The sequence below is a fragment of the Pseudorca crassidens genome, chromosome 3 (assembly GCF_039906515.1).
Source record: "Pseudorca crassidens isolate mPseCra1 chromosome 3, mPseCra1.hap1, whole genome shotgun sequence".
In the NCBI taxonomy this organism is placed as follows: domain Eukaryota; kingdom Metazoa; phylum Chordata; class Mammalia; order Artiodactyla; family Delphinidae; genus Pseudorca; species Pseudorca crassidens.
This window is the reverse complement of record NC_090298.1, coordinates 75,338,523-75,356,343: the sequence shown is the minus strand read 5'-3', so window position 1 is coordinate 75,356,343 and position 17,821 is coordinate 75,338,523. Positions and strand designations below refer to the sequence as shown.

Genomic DNA, 17,821 nt, shown 5'->3' with positions numbered 1-17,821 from the left:
AGGAGCCAGGACCAGTGAGTGAGTGGCCCGTACTCAGAGGCTTTGAGTTAAGTGCAGATTGAGACATATCGAGTTCCCTCTAAAAGGATCATTTCATGTGGGAGGTTGGACACAAAGTTTGCACTCGTGACTGGCATTCCAGTGAGAGACATGCATATTTTAAAACAACAAAGCAAGCTAGAAAGAAGGCTTAGGGGAGGGGGAAAAACTTGGAAAGAAGTTACTAAGTGACAAACATCTGTCAACATGGGATAATTTGTACACTCCAGTGTAAAACTATCTGCCTCGTTTGATGGCGATCAAGGCACAGGATCTAGGAGAGCAAAGTGGATACATATTTATCCCTGTGAGATATGGTGAAAAGACATTTTCCCCCAGATAGGTGTAAGGTGATTAAAACTGCATGAATGAATATTATTTTTAAATGTTTCTTAGAATAGTGGAGGTCTCTAAAACTGCTTATTTCTGATGGTTAACACAAAACTAGAGCCTTTAATTTTGAAAGTTGTAGTTTATTTAAACAACAGACTGATAAAGTAAGAAGCAGGGCATTTATTATGAAAAATAAAAAGGAATTTTATCGTAACAAAAAACAAAAGCAAGGCAAAGAAAGAAAAGAAACAAAAAGCTCAAACAACCCCTGGTTGCTATATTCTAGAAATCCTTAACTAAAAGTACCGGCTTTACATGTGTATGTGAGCCAAACATATAAACATCCACCTCTCTGCGTGTCAACAAGGAGAAAAGGCAAAATATTTTCAGAGGATTTTCTGTCTCATTTAAGCTTGGAGTTTCAACAAGCATATTACACTTTGAGAGAGAAAAGCAAAAAAAGTTTCTTTTTTTAGGAGGGAAGTTTTTAAAAGCAGAGTAAAAGATCAGGCGAGATCCTGGCACGTCCTTTTTTTTTTTTTTTTCTTATACCCAGAATCTCCAACAACCACATGGAAGTTCAGGCTTCAGCTTCCACTGAGAAATCTTTTTCTCCTCCAGATCTGAAGACAAAAGGAGAGGAGGCCTGGTGGTGAGCGGGATATCTCTGTTAGTTGTCAGTGCAGGTCCATGGGTTAGGAATGCTAATGAGCCTCTTGGCCAGCTGAAGTCTCGGTTCTCTCTCGTACACCCTGACGTTCACACACACTCAGGCTCATGCATGCCGACTGACAAGCACACAGACAGAGGCTTGCGCATGACCCTGCCTCTCTCCTTTTTCCTCTGAGCCCAGAGATCGATCGCTGACCCCACCGTTGGGCCAACGCTTTATTTATCTGGCTGCGCAATGATATTTTCAGCCTTAAGCGTTATATACAGCAAATGTCTTCCTAAATCAACACAATAGGATAGCTTGCGGAGACCAGCCTGGTCTCTCTTAAAGAAATCCCTCGCTCTCTTTTTTCCCTCCCCTCCCTTACAGACACCCCTTCTCCTTTCCATCTTTACAACTGGGGCTATTTTATACGTTGGACTGGGGGGGATTTGATCTCTTTCTATCAGCTTGGTTGGAGGAGGCCTTAGCAGACTAGGAGATGGATAGACACATTATCCACCCATCACTGTGACCTCCATCAGGGGTTCCCTTGTCAGCCCGATCCAACTGCCTAGACCTACTCTATTCACATGATCCGGATTTCTCAAAATTGGGGTGGAAGAGAAGGCGAGGGGTGGCCAATCGAGTGTGCAACCTTGCACCGTGTTAATTGTTTTCTTTCCTCTCAATTACATTCATAAACCTATTTTCTGCATTGCACGTTATTTCTTTGTGCTTCAAAATTGAAACCACGTGCAGCCTTCTCCCCTCAGCGCACACAATAAATGCGCTGCCCCCTCCCCCAACCCATCACACAACTATTTACATCTTGGTTACTCACTCTGCGCTCCGGCCCAGGAGAAGAGATTGGCCCCGCGGGACTAGGTGAGGCTTTGTGAAAGCATCTCTCAAATTCATATCTCGGCCCCCTAACTCGGGGAGAGGCTCCTGAGCTCCCCTCCCGGCCTCCTCCCACCCCCTCCTCGCACAGGTGGTTGTGGCTTACTCTGGGAGAGCTAGCACGGAGGACATCTAGGGAGAAAGGCAGCTCAGCTGTATCCGGCCGGGCCCGCCCGCTGCCCGCCCCACACCCTGGCCTGCCGGCCGCCGGGGGTCAGCGGTGGCGGCGAGCTCGTCTCCACCGGCCCCTGGTCCACGCGCCCTGGGCGCAGCGGAAACCGCGTAGGGAGCGGCCGCTCCCCTGGGAGCCTTCCAGACCCAGGTTCTCCCAGGCAAAGAAGTCCCACCATAAATAAATAAATAAAGTCCAAAGGCGGGGGGAGGGAGAGCTGGAAAATGGATTCGCTGACAAGGAGAGATAATAAATGAGAGGCGCTTTCAGATAGATATCTCAGACGTGAAATTGCGCCCAGCTGGTTGTGTAAGCAAACAAATAGTTTCATGTTAGGAACTCTCAACTTGTGGCTTGATGAATAGAACACGACAGAGGTAAATGGGTCTTTAACTCATTTAGGAATACAACTCTTTGGCTTTCCAAGTAAAAGGCCCAGTGACGCCACGAATCCTGAGCAGGCCCTCTAACAAGAGTTTTATTAGTTCCCACTTGTGTTTCCCTGAATCCCCTCCCCACGCTCCTTTACGGTTTCCCATTGCAGAGACATTCAGGTGATTTGTTCTGAGGAATCGAGGAGCTTACGAGGTGATTCTGCCGCTGTAGGAGATACAAGGACTGCCTACGAGCGGAGGAGGAGAAGCAGGATTTTTTAAAAATAAACTTTTGCACACTCCAAGCAGACGGGCTCAGGTAGGCTTGGGTGCAGGGGCCTCCAGATCCCCAGCGCCCCTGAGCGCAAAGTTGGGCGGAGGGGCTTCCAGGAGCGGACGGAGACCCTTTGCGGCTGCCAGAGACCAAGCGCCTGAACCGACCGAGGTGCAGAGTTCCGGAAGCCAAGGTGGTCCTGGTGGCCGGGAGGGAGGCCGATCCCCACCCCCGGGCTTCTGCCAGGCCTGGCCACAGGTTGGGATGTGCATGTCGCGGCAAAGGTCATATTTTAAGTCCTTTGCGCCAGTCCTTGTCCCTCCGCGGCAGATGAGGCGCAGCTATAGTCCCTAGAAATTGCCGGAGGAGAGCAAGTCCCAAGACAGCCTTTTTTGGTGCTTTCAGCAAAGTTTGTGGCTAAAGTAGTTTAAACCGACTTCAAAGCCCCCAAAATTCTCAACGTTTGACTTTCATATGTCACAGGTAATTTCCAGAGGGAAGTCACCTTGTGTGGGACACTCTCCAACTGTTAACATGGGTTTCCTCTGACCCTGGGAGTGCCCGTCGGTTCTACCCCACCCAGTTCACCCAGCCCCACTCTCCTGAGTCCTCCAGCGGACTTTCTGGGCTACACCTGCCTGCGGCCTCACACCTGGGTTCCAGGGCTCCCCCTGGCGCTTGGCTCTAAGGTGGCTCAGTGCTCAGGGGCCTCCGGGCAGCCACCCAGGCAGAGGAGACGCCCACCTGCTCCTCGTGGCCTTCTGCCCAGCGGCTCCAAGGGTCTGAGGTGGCACAGGATCCTGAGGGGGCACCCCGGCCTCTAGTGGGCTGTTGCTCCACACTGCGAGGGGCCCCCGGGCCGCTCGGCCCTTAGCTCCCCCGCCATGGCCACTGGTCAGCCCGGCCAAGGAGATTTTAGATGGCCGGGAGCGGAGACGATGCTTCCTGTTTGTCGGAAGCTTCACCCGGTGGCTTAGATGCCTGTCTCAGTTCGTAAACCTTCCCTTAGCCCGAGCAGATTCATGGGGCCCAACTGCGCGCTCTGAGAATGCAAAGCCTCGGGCTGCGGACAGCCTGTCCTGCTCTGCAGGGGCGTCCACATGGCCCCTGGGAAGGCTCCATCTCTCTGGCTGAGACGCACAGAGAGCTCTGAAGATGACTGTCTCTCTGTGTTTAATGCAGGCGGGGACTACCCCAGCCACCAAGGAGACAGCGGAGGAGAAACCCACAGCCCGCAGATCCCAGAAATGGCCTCTGGGCATCTCTTGCTCATCCCCAGGGCCTCCTGGTTCCTAGACCAAACCTGTGAGGGAGTCTGTGAGGCCACAGGAAGGCCTGCTTTTCTTCCTATGCTGTGCTGGTCACCCCCCACCCCCACCCCTCCAGCTTAGGCCCAGGCTTAGAAAGGTCACTGGGATTCCCCAGGCTGTAGGCTGTTGAGCAAGAGACAAGTTAGCACTGTCAACTCTGAGCCCTGGAACAAGTGCTTCCTACACCCTGGGCCTCGGCTTCCTGGCCAATCCCACTTTGGGTGCCTTACGCTTGGGCCTCCATATTGAAATTAATTGAAAAATACGTTTCTGACCTACGAAAATGTTTATCTGTTTTCATCAGAGGGATCACACCGTAATGAATATATTTACATCTCATTTCAAGAAAGGTAGGACAGATCGGTGAGTGCTTGGAGGCAGCTCGGCTCCCTTCAGCAGCCCCCCGCAGCAGCCCAGCCCACCCTAATCCCCCCACTCCCGGGAAGGCTCCCTGAGACTTCCCGGGGGGCGGTCAGTGGTTAAATACGAGTTCTTCCCACGATCCTCCTGCCTTGGGTGCACAACCTGCAAAGAAGTCAGCCTAGACCCAAAACCATTGCCCCTGGGTGTGGTGCAAAGGGTGAGGCCCAGGGCCGGGTGGGACCTGCTGGAAGGGAGGAGGGCCCCAGGGGCTCCACATCCCACATACCCTATCCATCTAGCTGCCCTAGGGCTCGGGCCGGTCCCCAGGCGGACCTGCAGGATCTTCTTCACAGAAAAGGGTGGCATTGCCGGGCTGCTCTGCCCCCAGAATATTAAAACCTTAGGTGGATTGGAGCTTGTTCATGCATTTTTAAAGGGGTGAGGCCACCTGGAGACTTGTAGACAGCAAATTGAGAGCAAAACTTTGCCACTGACTTCAGAAAGTAAAGCTCTTGCCTCATCCGTGCCTGTTTGGGGCTGGGAGAGAAGGTGAGGGAAGAGGTGTTATTTTAAAAGACCTGGCTTTATTAATTTGTTAAGAAAAAGCTCCCTTGGCAATATGTGTTCTCACAGTGCCAACTTGGATCCTATAAAACATTCGTGCTCCGAAAGCTGTTGCAGAGAGCAGACCCACACACACCCCAAAGGGGAGACCTCAGCAGGAGGTTGCTGCCCTGAAAGGGCCACTAAGACGCACACACCGCTTCTGGAAAGAATCTGCTCCAGCCCAGCTGCTGGACTCCCAGGTTCCAGGTCTACACTCCTAAGTGCCACAGTGGGGCCCTTCCAGATGCCCCACAGAGCTAGAGGGCCCTCCCGGGAAACCCCTGTGACAGGGTCTGGAGTGAAGGGCAAACCGTAGCCAGATATAGCGGACCACAGGAGGAGCAAAGCCAGGGCTCGCAGCTGAATCCCCAGCTTTCTCTCCCAGAGCTGGGAAGAGGCTGACCCTCCAGTCACAGATGGGACGCAGAGGTGTCAGAGTGGCCCTCTCCATGCTGAACCCCCCCACTGTCAGGGCTCCATCCTCTCCAGCCAGGCAAGTTCCCACCTGCAGATACTGAAGCAGGCAGCGCAGAGACTCAACCCCGAGGGACCGGGCCTGCTCCAGCCTCCTGGCCAGCTGCGTGCTGGCTGCCCACCACCTACAAGGTCACAATGGCTGCTGCCGGCACCGAAGTGCCCTGACACCCACCCCCCACTCTGTCCCATGCAGAGCCTGGCCTTCCGCATTTACAAAACCAAAGCAGCTGCTTGCTTTTAGGAAATAAATCTAGCCAACTTGGTAATGGACCTTAAAAGTTTTCCCCCTCACCCCGCCATTCTAATAATAATCAGAGTGGAAATTAATTGGAGGGTTCTCTTGCACTGATGACATCTGTCAAGCAACCAGACACGTGGGTTTTGCTAAATTCTTTTATTTTTTGTTTAAATTTTCACTTCAATTTTAATTCTTGAAGAACAGCCTCGACAACATATATCGCACTCATTATAAGAAGCAAAGGGTTATATCAAAAATTATTAGTATAGAATCACAGGAAATCTGGTTTGGAACCAGAAAAAAATACAAAACAGATATAGATACATAGACACAGGACAATTTTTTTAATAATTATTTGGAAAATGTTATTTTCCCCTAATTCTTGTTTCTTTTTTATGTGCATACGATGTTTAAATTTTACAAAAAAATGAAAATAAAGACTAGTATTTTACAAAATGAATAACAATGTGTGTGTGTGTGCGTGTGTGTGTGTTTCTACATAGGATTCGGTCCACTTCCATGTGTGTTGTTTTCTGTACAGAATATATCCACATCTGTCCACAATAAATCCTGGAAGGTCCGTTAGTCTCCTTCTGTTTTATTAAAATTTTCATGGTCCTCTCTTCCAAATTTTTTTCTTTTTCTCATCAGACACAAGGTCTTTTTCCTTTCCTTTCCAACGTGTCCACAGATCTGACACTAAAAAGAGTCTCTTTTTCTCCTGGTTTGCAGCTCGGGTTGCATTTCTGCACGGTGGGCTGCTCCTGTCGCCCTGGCCCTCCTCCCCGCTGCCCGGCCCACCGCACCCTGCATCGGCCGCCTGGTGTCCCCGCGGCATTGGAGTCCACGGCCCCCCGCCGGTCCTGTGAGTCTCTAGGGGGTGGGGGCAGGTGGGAAGCGCCCAAGGTCTAGGAGCACTGGATAGACATGTAAGGCCAGTTGAAGCTGCTCCCAGACAGTAACATATCGCGGATGAGAGTTTCGATGGGGGTTTTACCTACCAAACGGACGAAGAAGAGCTGCTCGATGACCGAGGAGGATACGGTGCGCAGCGAGGGCAGTCGTAGTAGCAGTTTGCCGAAGCGGCTGGGCTGGTTAGGGTACTGGCTCCTCACGTACTCCTCCAGCGCGCACTGCGACTTCTCCTGCAGGCTCTCGATGTGGGCGGCGTCCGACAGGCCACAGGCATCTGCCCAAGCAGCCACCGGAAGGAGAGACAAGGGGAGGGGGCACACGGTTAGGTCAGCGGACAGCAAAGTCACAAACAGCAAGCCGTTCATTTTACTTTTTTTTTCTTTTAAGGAGCAAAGGGGAAAAAATAGAAATAGAAGGAAGAAGAAAAGAAATCCTCCCCGCCATGCCTCCCTACTCCTTCTTCACTATTTCCTTCCCCCCGGCCCCCAACACAAATACAAACAAATCAAACTCCCACCAGGCCTGGGGAGCTGGAGAGACAGGCACACACTTGAAGAGGCAGCAACCTCTCCAGTCCCTTTGTTTCTCCTCTTTCACCTTTGGATTAAATAATGTACGATGCTGGAGCCATGTTTGCTGTACACAGCAACCTGTCCTCCACCTTCAGGGGAGCATCTTTTCCGTTGTGCTCATTAAAGGGAGGATTTCTGCCCCTTCTGCCCCTGGTTTTGGGGTATTCAGGAGCCCTGACTAAATATGCAGCCTGGAGGCAGTTCTAAAATGCTTCTTGGAGTCCCCCTCTCAAACCTAAATGACCCCAAGCAGAAACCTCAAGGAGAACCTAGATTGTATAGTGAATAGACACATGCGAGGGGGTAAGAAATCATAGGCTGGCAGGGCCTGGCATCAGATCAAGCTCCTGCTTTGGCAATAGAGGATTTGCGATCCACTCTCTATGCAAGCAAGAGCTCTGCAGCAAATCCTCAGCCAGGGTGAACACTTCTATCTGTGCCTTAGATCATGTAATTGAAAATTGGTCCCATCTCTGTAAGCTGTATGATAATCAGAAGGAATATGGCTCAGTTACTCCAGGCTGCAGAAAGGAGACAACTTCAGCGATCAGACACAAAGCTGGACCGGAGACAGCTGCTGTTTCTGCTTCAGAACTGGGAGGTGGGGAGTTGAGGGGGGATTTGGGGATATAGGCTTCCTGTGGCAGGACCTGTACCCAAGGAAGCATCTCAAAACCTGTGTGTTTAATCTCACGTCAACCAAGGGCTCTTCTTGGTCTACTAAAAATATTTCAAGACAGCAGTTTATACTGTATCAACTAACTAGAGGCAAGCAAATGGAGGGGAAGGTGGAATCAGAGGAATGAAGTGAAGGCTTCCTCTCTTGGTTCAAACACCCATGTTGTTTCCTGTATTCATAATAAATATTTTAAAAACAGGAAGATCACAGAGGAGCCCTTAGCCAGTCAGGAGGTCGACTAGAGATCAAAGGCAGAGTTTGCTAATATATATAGATCTGGAAAGAAATTCATGCATGGCAATGCCCCCAAAAGGACACTGTATAATTGTGAATGGATAAGTGTGACCCTAAGAAGACACAGCAAATGATTCAAAGCGAAACCTGGGTCTGCTGAGTTTCTGAGCTTTATGTCTCTATTTCAAGAACTGGGATTTGTAAAGCATTCTAACACCTTCATCTACAAGGCTATGGCCTTGAGCAAAAATACAAATAAAACTAGTGATAATTCAGGAACTTCTGAGGCAGGTCTCCTTTGACCCCAGATCCAGATTGGGTTCCTCTCAGATGTCTAATTACTCTAGCCAGCCATTTGGGTGCAGTCACACTAGCCTGACCTGGGAAGGCAGTGAGATTTTATGGTTAGCAGGATGAGGGCAGGAACAGTTTGGGGCTTCGATGCTTAGAGAGGGGACCCTGAGGGTCTGCCCTTGGCTTTGCTTCCTAACCTGGTCCTGCTGAATGACCACCATGCAGACTCTTATTTACATATATCTTCTTTGACATGCATTCTCTGCCCCTTATGCCACAGGATACCTCTCAGCCTCAGAGAATGCAGTATGAAAGGGACCCACTGATACCCCAGCAGGTTTTTTTTTTTAAAAGACCCATATGGAGTCTCCTCAGGTTTGTAAAATATTTATCTGATATTTACACTTAGGGCCCCCAGGGTGCAAGGTCACTACCCTTCCCCCAGCTGGGCTACTCCAAGGGAGAGAAGCCCAGGAAAGGCATGCCTGGGCCCTGTGTTGGCTGCATCGAGTTCTTTCCTCCTCTGAAGGCAGAATGCCTGTAGCTGGGCCCCGCTGCAAAGTGCCAGCCGGCCAGCCCTGTAGCCTCCCTCGGGCAGGAGCCTTAATTTGGGCTTGGCTTCCCACTCTAGATATTCATTCCTACTTTGGATATTTCTGCAACAGAATTCCCCCAACTGTGGACTGACAGTATGAGCTCTCAGATCAATCGTCTGGTTGTGGTAGCAAAACTAGGTGAGCAGGGGGTGTGATGCAGTACATATTTACACTCCATGAGTTATACCCAGATAAGAAAAGGAGGCAGAATGTGCAAAACCCATGTCTCGCTTTGTATATGGTAGTGTCAATGTGGGAACCCTCAATATTTCTTCTACAGTATCTGGAAAAGAAATTATGTAAATAAATAACCATTACCGCTCAGGCCCTCCCAGCTTAGCCTTTGTAGTGCAGAGAATGTATTTCATGTTGTGCATTCAGAAGAGTTTAGTGTTCAGGAAATATAGATGTAATCAGCTGCCATAACTAGAAATCAAAGTTATTATTGTGCTGAAAATGGATTTCTTGTATTTATGTTAACTAGAAGGCTCCTTTCGGGGAAAGTCTCATTTATCTGAGAGAATATTGAGGTGTATGAATTAATGAATTTTTTAAAAAAAGTAAGTTCAGGTCATGACCTAGTCCTTGGATGCTGTCCAGAATATTAAGGATTAAACATACCATCCGGAGGCCAAATGTGAAAACCACCACAGGGAACCCCCGTGCCAGCTTCAAATACTTATCCGGAGTAAACCTCGTTGGACAATATGTCTAAAACTGTCTTTTCCATCATTCAAAGTTTGCTTAAAAGTTGGATGACTTTGAGAAGGCTTCCCATGAATTCCCTTCTGGCTAGCAATCAAAACAAGTTTAGTCAAAAGTAGAACTGTGTTGTATGGATAAGGGGGGTGAATTACTACTGACAGCTCTATTTCCACTTTCAGATATTCTTCTTGCAATTTTTCCAACAAAATAATGTTATTGTTCACTTCTCGGCCTCCCTTACACCTTGAAGATTTGGTTTAAGAAATATCTTTGTGAAAACTTTTTTTTTAAAGGAACACTTTTCACAGGGACATTTTAGGATGGAAAGTTGAAAGGAAAGCATGAATAATTCCACAGTCTTGCTTACAGCCTGCACAGTCCTTGCCTCTCTCTGGGAAAGGGCAGGAGATCAGAAAAGTCAAGGGGGTTCAAAGAACCTTAGGGGGGGGGGACAAGGAAAAGGGAGGGAGACTTTTCTTGAGAAGACCTCTGTCCAGCTCCAAGTCACATTTCTGCTTCAAGACACCTCACTGGATGAGATTTTAAAACCCCAGCTTCCCCGACACTGGCTTGCTTCCTGATTAATTTGGCTAAAGAGCTGGGTAGTGGAGAGCCAGACAGGCCCCAGGCCTGCCAGAGCTAAAGCAGCCGGGTCGCTGCTTCCCAGGCTCTTTGTCACTTTTGAAAAACACGTTTCCATCAAGAAGACTTATTAAGATAAAATGCATTCAAACACCGAGGAGGCTATTCAATAAATCTTCCATTTGTTTTAAGGTTCGCACTTTATCCTCTTGCAAAGAATAACTCCCTCTCCCACTAGCAGACCTGCATTTGCACTGAAAGTAAAAGGGGGGCAGTCCAAGTCCACAGCTCAGGCCACCCTGCATACAAATGAGATGCTCTTGTCTAAATAAATTATCTGCTGTTCAGATCGATATTAATACTACATTTGCTACATTACAATATTGTGCAAATTTAAGAGTCATTTTAATACAATGTAAATATGATTCTTCACGCATGAAAGCCAGGAAATATTGATAGATTATACCACTGCTTACTGTTCAATGAGGCCTTGGGAAAGGGGTTTTGCCATCTCTGCTCAAGAGTGGTTTTAATTTGGCCTTTGGAGGTCCTGCCTCTAGGATAGATTTATTAGGATGGTTTATTTGTTCTCTGAATGGAGGAATTAAAAACAATAGCGCCAATAATGGTGGTAAACCGGCAGCTAACCCTACTCACAGTGGGCAAGGCCCGAGACCCAGTTTGAGCAGCTCTGTTCCCCACCAGCGTCCTTTCTGGCTTTGTTTTTATTTCCCCCCATTACCTGCTGTCCTGGGTGTTTATATGTTTCCCTCTTGCAGGTTACAATAATAAAAGGGGGGCAGTGTTCTCAGAGGCTCGGACCAGAGCCTTCAAAGGCAACATTAATGCATTTTCCTGGAAGTTAATTTGAACCATCTATCATAAGAGAAATTGTTAACATGCATGTTACCACTGCCTACATTTAATTTGATATTTTTAAGGCACTCTGTTAAATTTCCAATGTTCGTGCGTTTTGCGTGGCTATGAGATTTATCTCCGGGGCGGGAATCCTCCCATACTTGCGGGTTCTACAGTATTGCTTTTGTTTTTCATCTTTCTTGATTAGATCGAATACGTTTTTTACGACCCTCAATAACCTCAGCAACTGCAAACATGAATGGTTTCCGATAAGGGAAAATCAGGATGCAATAAAGCGGGATTATTTATGATTTATTTGCCCGTATTCCTCTCTTTCTCCCTCTCTGTGTCTCACTGTGTCGGGAAAGTCAGCCAGGGAGCGTGCCACACAGAGGAGAAAGCCACATTCCCACGTTCTCTTCCTTCCCTCTCCTCCCCCAGAAACGCTGAGCTCCGGCACACACGCACACGCACATCGCACACACATGCACACCGCACACACGCGCAGCCAGACGGATCCACGGCACCGCCTCCCCGCCCCACCCCCCGCCAGCCACGCGCCCGCCGCCGCCGCCGCCGCCGCCGCAGCCGCAGCCGCGGCCCCGCGCGGGGCTCCAGGCCGCCAGGCCGGGCCAGCTAGCCGCCCGCGCCCGCGCCGCCTCAGCTCCCGCACCGCGGCGCTCCAAAGATGGCAGCGGCGCCGCCGGCCGCTTCCCCGCGCGGGGGCCACAGGTCCCGGCCAGGCCGGAGGTCCGGCGAGGGCCCGGCCGCGGCGGGTGCAGCGGCGCGGCGCAGGAGGCCGGGCCCGAGCGGAGCGGGGCCTGCGGGCGCTCCCGGCGCGGCCTGCCCTCCCAGCGGCCGCAGCCTCACCTGACGTGAACAGCACGATGGCTTTGAGGCAGCTGTACTCGGCCGAGTCGACGTGCAACGCCTTGAGCTTCTCCACCTGCTCCTGGAAGATGCGGATGTGGTCCATGAAGGCCACGACGCGGTCGGCGGACATGGGCGAGGCGTGCAGGCCGGCGGCGGCCAGCAGCGGCGCCACGTGCAGCGGCATGGAGCACTGGGCTGCGTTGAGCACGAACAGCTCGCTCCAGGTCAGGCGTAGTAGGGACACCTGGTCGGTGATCTGCAGATCCGGGAAGAAGGGGATGTTGCGGGCCCACTCGACGGCGCTGAAGAGCAGGCGCGCGGCCAGCTCGCAGATGTTCTCGATGCCCATGATGTTGTTGGGCTGCATGCATTGGCTGCCGTAGCGCGACGTGGGGTAGGGCTCCGCGCGCAGCAGCAGCGAGATGTAGCCGGACAGGTAGCAGTGGCCGTTGAGGGGGTCCCCGTTGGTGAGTGCGTACTGGCCTGGATTGGGTTGAGTTGGAGGCATTCTTCCTCGCTGAACCGCTGACGAAAAGAAAGAGAGAAAAGAGGCAATGTGCATCCAGGGGGCTTGCGAACATCCCGTGCCGCAGCGCACCCGACACAATGCGGAGGTTCTTCCCGCAGCCACAAGCGCCCCGGAGCATCTCCTTTGGCGCTCGCTCTCACAGCCCATACCCGGAGGCAATCTGGGGTGAAGCCCTCCAGCTCCGCGGCTCGGTATGCCCAGCCGTCTCCTGCGCCCCTGGCCACCCCAGCCCTGCCAGAACTAGGCCTGAGTTACGGGCCCCCAGCCCGGTATGGCCAAGAAAATGCCACCCAGCCCCTCGACCACCAACAAGTCACACACAGATTAATGAAATCCCACTCACCCCTCCAGAAGGAACCAAATCAGGGTAAAACAAAAACAAAAACAGGCGAAACCAGAGAATGGTGGTGGTTCTAGGCAAATGCCTAGCTGCCTCTTCATTTGCAAGCAAGCTGGTTTTGCTCAAAATGTTTCCATATTCTCTAAAAATGCTACGGAATTATCCTTAAAATAGATACAAGTTACATACCCTACTAACCACTTAACAACTTTTGAAGAGAAAACAAGTATCCTGCACCCCTCCCCTATCCCCTCCTCCCCATCGCCCCACACAAGGTTCTCACTGTTAAAAGCAACAAAAAATTGAAAAAAAATCAAGAAAAAAGTTGAACTTACAGTAGCCAAACATTATTGAAAAAAGTGGAAAATATAATTAATGTCTGTCCTGCGCGGTGCCACTGCAACCTGCAGCCAGCTTTTGCCCAGTGAATGCACGAGCTTGCAACTGCAAAAACACTGGATTCATTAACCATCTGAATGCAAAACGTAAGCATGCTTTGAGTTCTTAAAGCTGACCAAAGTTTTTTTTTTTTTTTAATGTGTATGTTTTACTTCAACAGTGCCAGCGTTTTAAATTGCCATGTAAACAAAGACAACTTTAGGAAAAGTTAGGGCTACTGAACTCTCCCCCCCCCCAGCAAATTAATATAGATATGTCCATGTACACGTAGCTATCTTACTTCAGGTTATACACTATTTTCTTAAGTTTGCATTGATTCTAATTTTAATGCAAGCCCCAGTGCAATTTAAGCTCTTGAAACATAATGGCTAGAATACTTTTTTCTAATTACAGTTTTGAACTTGGCAGTTATTTTTCAATTAAATGAGAGTACAATTCAAAGTTTTTTGTTTTGTTTTGTTTTTTGTTTTTCAGATGCCTATAAAATCTCCCTGGAGCTAGAAATGAAGTCGTCATATTTGCCTGCTCCTTGAGATCTGAAGGAATTCAATTTCTTTTCTTGTGGCATATAAAATATAATTTTAAAGTCAGTTACAAGAAGGAGTAATCTACATTCTACAAAACTGACTGGATCACTAATTTGACTATAAGACATCTTTAATGATTGTCAGGAGATAAACTTTAATTGTAAATGGCTAGATATATTTATAAGAAAAGTGCTGCATCTCTTGCCACATGAACATGAAGCATATCTAAATACAACATCAAAAGTTGTGTTAAAAGAAACCAAAGCCATACAACACAGGGATTAAATGATGTGGAAGCTCATGCCAGCTGCAGTCTATGCATTATAGCCAAATCAGAAGGATCGGTAAATGCCGCTGTAAATTGTAATTTGTATGCAGTATTTAAGCAGAGGGTGGAGTTTGGTGAAGAAATAAAACGAGTATCATGCTTTAAAAAAAAATGACACAACTATGAAAGCACGGTTCAGTCACAAACTTTCCTTTGAAAGTAGAGGGGTGAAAACAAGGCCACAGCTCTGGAGGAGGCGGCCCCAGCTCGGTGAAGAGGAGAGGGAACCAGTGAACAGGCCAGAAGCCCCCCTTCCCCCCTAATTAGACCTACAAGTGCAATAAATCTCACTCCTCTTTTTCCAAGCTAAGCTTCCAAAAGGATGATGCAGTAATGAATCTATGGTTCAGAGTACTCCAGTCTCCAGCCCTCCCCCATTTTAAATAAAGGGCATGAAGAGGTGGAGGGGAAAGTGGAATGAAAAAACACAGAAACAGAGTTTTCCGGGGGAAATAAGCACCCCTCCCCAAGTTCATGCCAGCCCAGCCCCAAGCATCCTCACGCACACGCGGGAAAGAGACACGCACCGAGCACATCCAAGACAGAGGGAGGGGATTTTAAGCCACAGCTCACGATCCCAGGGACAAAATCCTGAGCAGGCAGAGGGTGGGGTGGAGGAGCCGGGGAGAGGAGCGCAGGCCGGGAGGGGGAGGCAGCGGCAGCGAGCTGGGGTGGGGGGGGCGGCTGGAGACGCCGGGGGAGGAAGGTAGCGGGGACAGGGGAAGCTGGGACGGGCCGGGACCGCAGGAACCCCAGCCCCATACAGCAGCCACCCCCGCGAGAGAGAAAGAAAGAGGGCCGGGGAGGCGGGCGAAGCTCAGGGAGAGAAGCACAGAATAAATATTCACCTTCCCGCCTCATGCCCACTTTGAGGCACTTCTTGAGGCGGCAGTATTGGCACTGGTTGCGGTGGTGCTGGTCGATGGGACAGTTCCTGTTGGCACGGCATGTGTAAGTTAAGTTCCTGCGGACGCTCCTCTTGAAGAAACTTTTGCAGCCCTCGCAGGTGAACTGGCCGTAGTGCTTGCCGCTCGACTTGTCCCCGCACACCACGCATTCGATGTGCTGCTGGCTCTGGCCCGAGCCGGGCGGTCCCTGGCCCTTGTCCCCTGCCGTGCCGGGGGTGGCGGGCGCTCCGGGCTGGCCCGGGGTCTGCGGCGTGTGCGGCGCGCCCGAGCCCGCCTGCTGCTGCTGCTCGCCGGCGCCGCCGCCGCCGCGGGCCGCCTGCGCTGCGGGGTTGGGGCCGCCGGGGTTGCCCCCGGCCACGTCGTCCTGCGGATCTCGCCAGCTGCTAACTACCATTGCCATATCTTTGGGCCCGGGGAGCGCTGGGGGGAGCCGAGCTGCTCGCCGAGGGCCGCGGGGCGCGCGGGCGCGCTGGGAGGGGAAGGGGAAGGGGAAGGGGGGAGGGGGAGGGGGCGGGGGGCCCGCCCGGCGCCCCGGGGTCGCGGGAGCCGAGCCCGAGCCGGGCACCAGCCGCTGCCTCCGCCGCCGCCGCCGCCGCTGCCGCCGCTACTGCCTCGGCCGCCCCGCTGCTGCTGCGCGCCCGCCCGCCCGGCTGGCGTTTTGTTGTGGTTCCTGCTGTTTTCTTTCTCTCTTTTTGCAGCCCCCCCAGGCTCTCAGGCTCCCCCCCCAACACCCCTGCTCCCCTCGCCCGCTCCCCCCGCGCTCCGATCCTGGGGGGGCCACGCTCTCCTTCCCCTCCCTCCCCACCCCCCCCCCAGCGAGCAAGCTCCCTTCTCTCGCTTTTTTCTTCTTCACCAAGTTGCAAAATCAGAAATGGCACAGGCGGCAGCCGGTAGCGGCGCGGGGCGCAGCGCCGGGGGCGGCGGGCATGGGCCACGGCGCGCGCACACACTCACCCTCCGCCTTGCCCGCACCCCCGCGCACACACACACTCGCACACACACTCGCTCACCCGCGCCGGGCGCCCGCCCGCCCGCCCGCCGGCCACTGGGGCTACGCGCTGTGCGCCGGCAGAGCAGACATAGAGGAAGCCGGCGAGGGCGGCGGCGGCGGAGGAGGAGGAGGTCGAGGTTGCAGGCGCCTCTGGAGCCGCTGCCTCAGCTGCAGCAGCGAGCGCCGCTGGAGGAGCCGGGGCCCGGGCCGGAGTCCGAGCTGGAGTCGGGGCTGCAGCCGGAGCGCGAGCTCGGGTCGGGGCCGCCCGCGCCGCCGCCGCTGTCCCGGCGGGAGCCCTCGCTGGGCTCGGGATTGAGGGGAGCGCGGTGAGCCGAGCAGGGCGCGGGGCGAGGCTGCCGGCGGCGATCAGAGCGCGCTGGTGTCGGGGGGCCAGGTCCAGGGCCGGACGCAGCCAGCCATTCAGGAAGGCAGCGCTGGAGAGCGGGAGGCAGCCAGCGAGGAGGATCACACACTTTGCTCTTTTTGTTGTGCCGGTGGCGCCGGGCTCTCGCTGCCTTTTTCTTTCGGGAGGTGACGGAGGGGGAGAAAAACACGAGATAATTCACGCCGGCGACGAATTCACAGCGAAACAGAAAATATAAAAATCAGAAGAAAAAGAATTGCAAAAAAAAAAAAAAAAAAAGAAAGAAAAAAAAAAACGAGAGAGACATCCAAAGTAGGTCGAATAAATAATCCTCTTCTTTTCCTCTTTCTTGCTCCTTCTTCTGCTTCTTCTGCTATAACACACAGAGCTAGTTAAAAAAACCCTGGAGATCGCCCAAAAATGTTCTTTTTTTAGTATTTTAAATAAGTGCTCTTCAGCCGGGAACCAACACCCTCCCTCCAAAAAAAATCATATATGTATAAAATAACGATAAGAAGAATACGAGGGGGTGCCTCCTCCTCCTCCTTTTTTTTTTTTTTAAGTTTAGCCCTCACTCTTCTGCAGGAATGGAGTAAAAGGGACAAGGAGGAGGGAGAAAAAGGAGAGAAAGAAGAAGAATACGGGGGAAACAACTAATAGAATATGTAAGAAAAGAGAAAGGGGCGAGAGGAGAGGGGGGAGAGAAGAGAGAAAGAGAGAGATTGAGAGAGAGAGGCGGAGGAGAAAGAGAGAGAGAGAAGAGAGAGAGGGAGAGAAAGAGAGAGAGACCCCAAAATTGAATGCGTTTAAACGGGAGGACTCGCAGAGCAGTGTTTCCGAAAGGGGGATCTGCGCGAATGTCTGTATATAGTGAACTTTGACACTACTATTGAAACTGACACGTTTCTATGGAGATCGCTGCCTTATATGGAGCTCGTGTCAAGGAGCCAAGAGAAGGGCTGCTGGCAACTGATAATCAAAGGCGACTGACTGGTCAGAGCCCTGAATAGGGGGGAGAGAAAATGGGAGGCTAAGGTTAGCCAAGCCTCCCGAACGCCATTGGTTGGAGAGCCCCTCCCCCCTCCTCTTTTTCTTTCTTTCTTTTTTTTTTTTTTCCCCTCCCTCTTAGCTACCTACTTACGGGTTGGCGAGGGAAGGAGGAGAGAAAGTGGGGGGGGGGGTGTGCTTCTGACAAGCGCAATTTACATTGAGATCGCCCTGCGCTGCTATTTACTCTGAGACCTGATTAGTATGGGTCGTCTATGGTCACACACACACACACACACACACACACACACACACACGCACACCCGAGGGGGAAGGGATGGCGAGGGGAAGAATGCCTTGCAATGGGTAAAAAGAGAATTAGAAAGACATTATTTTGTT

General features: G+C 51.5%; 1 protein-coding gene across 1 annotated transcript; it reads right to left on the bottom strand.

Annotated features, from left to right (window-relative positions):
• Positions 1 to 5,878: 5,878 nt before the first annotated feature.
• NR2F1 (nuclear receptor subfamily 2 group F member 1) lies at positions 5,879 to 15,808 on the bottom strand. The gene is made up of 3 exons (XM_067731224.1): positions 15,021 to 15,808; positions 12,047 to 12,574; positions 5,879 to 6,930 (listed from the first exon to the last, which is right to left on the bottom strand). The coding sequence occupies exons 1-3, from the start codon at positions 15,478 to 15,480 to the stop codon at positions 6,650 to 6,652; spliced, it is 1,269 nt and encodes a 422-aa protein (XP_067587325.1). The 5' UTR covers positions 15,481 to 15,808; the 3' UTR covers positions 5,879 to 6,649.
• Between the last annotated feature and the right edge of the window lie 2,013 nt (positions 15,809 to 17,821).

Coding starts and splice junctions, on each gene's coding strand:
- NR2F1 (XM_067731224.1), bottom strand. CDS start 15,480: ATGGCAATGGTAGTTAGCAGCTGGCGAGATCCGCAGGACGACGTGGCC. Junction 12,575..15,020: donor AGTGGGCATGAGGCGGGAAG/GTGAATATTTAT, acceptor TCTTTTCGTCAG/CGGTTCAGCGAGGAAGAATG. Junction 6,931..12,046: donor CATCGTGCTGTTCACGTCAG/GTGAGGCTGCGG, acceptor CTGCTTGGGCAG/ATGCCTGTGGCCTGTCGGAC.